The sequence below is a fragment of the Perkinsus marinus genome (genome assembly GCF_000006405.1).
Source record: "Perkinsus marinus ATCC 50983 genomic scaffold scf_1104296931912, whole genome shotgun sequence".
NCBI lineage: Eukaryota > Perkinsozoa > Perkinsida > Perkinsidae > Perkinsus > Perkinsus marinus.
Window position 1 is genome coordinate 206,828 of NW_003215602.1, and position 5,921 is coordinate 212,748.

The 5,921-nt window shown below is 49.9% G+C and overlaps 4 protein-coding genes across 4 annotated transcripts in view; all 4 read right to left on the bottom strand.

Annotated features, from left to right (window-relative positions):
• Nucleotides 1-390, bottom strand: part of Pmar_PMAR027623 (transposable element tc3 transposase, putative) — a gene marked incomplete at both ends in the record, with an annotated part of 993 nt that extends 603 nt beyond the window's left edge. Inside the window, one exon of the mRNA XM_002786065.1 lies at nt 1-390. Within this exon, the coding sequence (XP_002786111.1) occupies nt 1-390 (390 nt within the window).
• A 156-nt stretch (nt 391-546) lies between these two features.
• Pmar_PMAR027624 (hypothetical protein) lies at nt 547-1,282 on the bottom strand (the record flags this gene model as incomplete). Its single annotated transcript, XM_002786066.1, has 2 exons — nt 547-567; nt 794-1,282. 2 exons carry the CDS (start codon nt 1,280-1,282, stop codon nt 547-549), a joined length of 510 nt encoding a protein of 169 aa, XP_002786112.1.
• A 1,349-nt stretch (nt 1,283-2,631) lies between these two features.
• Nucleotides 2,632-3,654, bottom strand: Pmar_PMAR027625 (hypothetical protein; the record flags this gene model as incomplete). The annotated part of the gene is made up of 1 exon (XM_002786067.1): nt 2,632-3,654. One exon carries the CDS (start codon nt 3,652-3,654, stop codon nt 2,632-2,634), a length of 1,023 nt encoding a protein of 340 aa, XP_002786113.1.
• A 140-nt stretch (nt 3,655-3,794) lies between these two features.
• Nucleotides 3,795-5,921, bottom strand: part of Pmar_PMAR027626 (hypothetical protein) — a gene marked incomplete at both ends in the record, with an annotated part of 3,100 nt that continues 973 nt past the window's right edge. The window contains 10 exons of the mRNA XM_002786068.1: nt 3,795-4,021; nt 4,046-4,146; nt 4,192-4,252; nt 4,297-4,431; nt 4,536-4,675; nt 4,725-4,840; nt 5,251-5,364; nt 5,410-5,543; nt 5,616-5,691; nt 5,741-5,886. Of these exons, the coding sequence (XP_002786114.1) occupies nt 3,795-4,021; nt 4,046-4,146; nt 4,192-4,252; nt 4,297-4,431; nt 4,536-4,675; nt 4,725-4,840; nt 5,251-5,364; nt 5,410-5,543; nt 5,616-5,691; nt 5,741-5,886 (1,250 nt within the window). The remainder of the gene's footprint in view (nt 4,022-4,045; nt 4,147-4,191; nt 4,253-4,296; nt 4,432-4,535; nt 4,676-4,724; nt 4,841-5,250; nt 5,365-5,409; nt 5,544-5,615; nt 5,692-5,740; nt 5,887-5,921) is intronic.

Genomic DNA, 5,921 nt, shown 5'->3' on the forward strand with positions numbered 1-5,921 from the left:
GGCCGGAGTTGACCTTGGAGCTGTTGGAATCTTAGCATAAGCAGCCCCGCTCGACCTCAGAAAACGCCTTACCGTCTGTGGGGACACGCTAAGCTTACAAATACGCACGATCTTGGTGCACGTGACGTCGGGATCCTTCGCAAACTCTCTCATGATGTGCCGTTTCTGCCTATCGGATAATACCGGCTTGCGCCCACGTCGCTCGGGAGGCTGGGGCGGGTAGGTCTGGGGTGCCTTCGCGAGTATCTTGCTGACAACTGGCCTGGATACTCCGTGGCAGCTGGCAATCTCACTATGGGTATATTTAGCCTGACCGTTCGGTAGGCGAGTGCTTCCCATGATACGGATGAGCTCCTGTGTATGTGGAGTAACAGCTTTAGCGCGGGGCATATGCGAATAGTCGCTCTGTGATCAATACGGATCCGTCTGAGATGGTGTTCTATTTTTTTGGAAGCGCGGAAAAATTGACCGTTTCAGAAATTTTACTAAGGCGAGCGAATAATGATACGACTCTAATATATTTTTGTTCCTACATAAGTGATACCCTCACACACGAAATCTCACAACCTGAGTCGCAGTAATAACAGAGAAATCGAAAAAATACGGTATGTTCTATTATTTTGTGAGGGGGTTTAGATGTGTCTGAGGATCGGCAACTCATGTCCATGGTCAGTAATCTTTCATTGTCGATTTTATGAGAAAACAGTTGTTTGGCCTGGGAGTAGGAATAGCCCGCTCGAGTGGGCGCATAGTACAGCACCATGTCTTTTTTGCAACCAAAGCAAAATAATACTTGTTCTTCCAAACACCCAACCACCAGGTGTTCCTCGCCACCTCTAAATAGACCTTTGACTTCACATAAGCTGACGCAGATGCCCTTGCGGAGATTGTAAGTGTATACCGTATTGAGCTTCCTGTCGAAAGCTGTGAGGCGGTCCTCTTCCGCAGAATAGTCGACGAGGGAGCCCTTCGGACAAGGTGGATCGAGTTCCATAACGAACCGATTATTCTCCAGCACCGACCTCAAGGTTATCCTCTCTTCATCAATGAAGACACCAACGAGCTCACCGTGGCGGACGATGAAGGCATCAGGCTTCGTGGTAATGCGGAAGGTCTCAGTGGGACAGCTAGCAGACATCTTGTGACTATCTGGTCCAATGAACCCTTGTATGATTGATGTTAGCTCCACCATCGGACCAACATTGCAGTCCTCCCTCGACCACAGAGACTCCATCATACGGAGGTCCAAGGAAAGAGCATCACGACGATCACAGAACAACATCAAGTGGGTAGTTACAACTGCAAGCATCAAAGAACCCCAGATTGTCTCGATGCACAGCAGCAGCGCCGCTCCTCTATTGAAGTTTGTACCCACGATATGGTGAGGATGAAATTCCGCATGACCACAGTGTGGTCACCACACTGATGAATGAAAAACTTGCTCAGAGATAGCCACGAGTTGAACACATCCGTCTGAGTATCAATCGCTTAGTCATTAGTATGAGCTAATGTACGAGGTTTAAATATAGAGGTTCAGCCGCGCGACTGTCATCAAACGATGGTGAATCGGAGGTTTGATTTTTCGTCGAGATGATCCATGTGTTACTCAACGATTCACACAACCGGAAGCTTGTCAGGAGCATACTACAGGTGATTCAAAACAGGTTCACCCCTCCGACGAGTTACGAGGGATACCCTCAAAACTCCTCGAGTTATGTGGATATCAGACAATCACAGGTACCGTTTCGAAGCCCTCGGTGAACTCTTTCCGACGGTACTTGAATCACTCACACGCTCTCGTCTAGCTATAGCGATACGAGAGAACCGTATATAGAGATATATGATAGCCGATCCCACTTCTGCCATATTTTCATAGCGCAATTCAGCCATATGGATCGTTATTCTATCATCTCCTAACCACGAAGGGTGGACGCTTCTTTTCGATCACCCTGAATCGTCACTGACGATTCGTCAGGACCATCACGTCAGCCTTCTAGCGGTTCCAGCTCCTCGCCCTCTATACGCCTTTTCAAGGCCTATTTCGCTCTGAGCGGATTTCCATCGGGCGGGGTGGCTATGCCATAACTCCAAGATATGCCTTAATACAAATTGTATTATACAATCGAGGATCAAGCGATTAGGGATCAACTTCGTCTGCCCGATCAAAGTAACTTCAATTTCGACGAATTGTGGAAGTCAAATACGCTGTTTGTGAGACCGATTCCCCCTGGGGCAGATATGCCAACCCGCCGCCTCCAACGCGGCGGCCTGACTGTCTCCTGACTGCGAGAAGTCTTATCAATCAAAATGAGCAACTAGATTGTCATCATAGTCTTCGCAACATGGGCGCCGCCGATATCGGTATGGCATATCTGCCCCAAATACAAGGTGTAATCGACGAACTCTCCTCAACGGCGAGAAATCTCCCGAATCCTGAATGCTTCGCCACCATCGAAGTAGTCAAAATCAGATGCCCCCCGAACACCCTATGGAAGGGAGAAGCGATCAAGGTAAAATTATCTCCACGGCCTCAGAGACAGCGCAAGGCTATCGGACTAGTAGAAAATCAGATTAGGTCGTACAGAAAAAGACTCTGGAGTACTCATGAATCATGAGTCATGATGATCACTCTTACTCTTCGATGACCTCGTAGCAATGAAGAAGCCATATGGTTGGGATTGGGACTGACCTCACAACATAGACAACGCCCCCTGACATCCTGCCTGCGAATGTGACCACGGAGTCGGAGACGATGGGGAGTTGGACAGATGTCTTGTGGGTAAGGTCAACGAGTCTCCACACGAGATGCTTACTGTCCGTACGGTCCTTCATGACCACTGAATCGTAACCAACGATAGCAACCGGCCCAACGATTGGCACTTCGTGAATCCCGCGACCTATCGAGGTGTAAGACTTCTTCTTAAGGATCTGAGGGCGCTTAGTGCCAGTCAGCGTCAGAGTGACGGACTCGTAACCAACGTCATCACAAAAGACAACTCGGAGTGAAATAGAGGACTCAGGGGCACGACAGGCCATAGCTATAGTATGAAGGCCATCGACTGGTGAAATAGACGTGACTCTCCTGGCCTGCGAGGATGATATACCTCCTTTCAATTCCGTATCGTAAATATCCAGATATTTCCCTTGGTCGAAGCAGAAGAACACATGGGCCTTACAGTACCCCATCGCTATGTGCTTTCCGCCATCCCGCGGCAAAGCTTTCACCTCACAGATGGCAACGCAGGAGCTCACGCGGAGATCGTATGTATAAAGCCTGTTGAAAGACCTACTGAAAGCTATGAAACGGTCACCTTCAGGGGCATAGTCGACGAGGGAGCCCTTCGAACAAGGTGGATCGAGTTCCATAACGAACCGATTATTCTCCAGCACCGATCTCAAGGTTATCCTCTCTTCATCAATGAAGACACCAATAAGCTCACCGTGGCGAACGATAAAGGCATCAGGCATCTGGGTTATATTGAAGACTTCGGTAGGACAGTTAGCAGACATCTTGTGACTGTCTGGTCCAATGAGCCCTTGTATGATTGATGTGAGCTCCACCATCGGACCAACATTGCATTCCTCCTTCAACCACAGAGACTCCATCATACGGAGGTCCAAGGAGAGAGCATTACGACGATCACAGAACAACATCAATTTGGTAGTTACAACTGCCAGAAACACATAGCAAGGCCTATGCTACAGCTGAGTGATGCGAGAGCGATTCGAGGGGAGCATCCGACCACAACTATCACAACCACCATCGTTACAACGCGGTCGTCATCACAAGTCAATCATGGATCAAACACATCAGCATGCTCATGTTCGATGACAACAGCCTCAGCTCCTTCCGGAGTGCGTCCCATCATCATCCACTCCACTCTCCTCCTCATGATGAGCCTCCTCATCATAGAAATTCCACAACCCCAAGCTCTGATCCCTAGCTGCGGTTGCGAGCTGACGGCCATCTGGTGACCAGCAAATCGATCGGACAGCTGAATGCAATTCCATGCAGTGACTGCTAAGGGCGAATGCTATGTAATACCCGCAGAATGCCCACTGGGGCTCTCAATCGGTGGCAGCTGCTCTGATGTCTTCAAGTCAAAAATGTAGACCTCACCATCCTCCGCACCAGCGGCCACATACCTGAGTTCAACAACTGTGAGTCCTTCATGCCCTTATGATGTCTACCTCCCATCGGGAGATATCGTCACACAGGCGAGCCGGGGCGCTCGAGGCACGAATGCTGAATCTACCATCATGAAGAATGACCAGACATCTACTGCTGCTATTTACCAAAGACACTTGCCCGTAGGCCAGCTACAGGTTCAGCATAGTCGATATCCCAGAACATAAGACGGCCGTCCACGTGGCAAGTGATGAGCTCATTCTCGGAGTCCAGTCGCTGGGTCGTACCACTGATTGGACCACCTACATCAGGATCAATAAAGGAAACTACTGTACAACAAAGGACCATGAGCTGATGTAAACTAAAATGATTAAAATCAGATAGAAGGGCTCAGCTGTCCACCGACCTGTCTTGCATGTGTGCTTGATTTGCGCCTTTCCAGCCTTCAAATCAAAGCTCACGATGTGGCCATCTCCCGCGGTACTGTGGACAATATGCGGAGCTGATACGTCCACCAAGACGGCAACAACACCGGTAGGGCAGGTCCTTAGAGAACACAGACTCCCATATCATCATCAAGGCCGTCGCTGATGACCTTGGATTATGCTCTTGGAACTGGATAAGGAGCTCTCTCGTATGGTGATGCCATACCCGAACAGCGCAGCATCCTGGACCACCGCCTGTCACCACGTACAGGGATGAACACGCTATCTGAGCATGCGGAGATATCCGCCTATCCACTTGTCAGAGAGCTTACAGTAGAGACCCTAGATCGATGAGCGTTGGGTATCTCCCATAGAAGATAGCTGTCATCATGCAAGTTCATACGCCAACACCTCACAAAGCCGTCCTCATAACTGATCGAGCAAGACGATGATGTTGATGCTCAATGTAGGCGGTCCCACCCGCATAGTGCCTCGGAGGTAGTAGTTGCCGGTCCCGCACAGAGGCACTCGATACGTGACTGGACCTGCTCTCGGGCTTTTCCACTACATCACCACTACGACTATCGGAAGATGGTATGCGATGTCTTCTCTACTGTACACTGATCCCTAGACATTCCGAGGATTAGCAGATGGAATAGTGATCGGGTTCTTGGCTCGATAAAGCACAGGAACTACCTTGGCAGTAGCGACAGGATTGAGCTGACCAAGGTCCCATAAGACAAGCCTCCCTAGGGAGGAGCCCGACATTAGATACTTACTCTCCTCTTTACCGAAGCCCACACAGGTAACCTGATGGTGGTGGTTGAATGGCTGGATGAGGATGAGGGTTATTACCTCTCCTGTGATACTGGACTGGATTAGGGATGCATCCAACGAGCGGGAGTCGATGCGCCATAGCTTACCGTTAGCTGATGTGGCGAGGAGGTCCTTACCAGAGGGCGATGGGGTGAGGCAAAGAATATCAGAACCTGAGCATGCCGCAACACGAGTGCACCCCCACCTAATGTGATCAAACTACGGTAGCCGGAGTGTGATGGTACCTGTCCCGACTACTGGATCTACTGCGTTCTCAGCCATAACATGCCACTGAGCATCCGACCCTTCAAACGATCGTATCTACCGTTATGTCATCAGAGTCCAACCTACTCCTAGAGCAGCAACTCACCTTTCCATCACCTCCCGCTACATAGAGCGACCCTCCAATCACAGCCAGGGCCCTCACCGTACCGTTACAGCAAGGCATACTAGCACGGTATACCTGATGCAAACCGGCTATGGTGAAGCAGCAGCAGGAGGTGGTGTTGGCAATGGCTACCATAGTATCCAGGTTGAAGATGCAGAGCTCT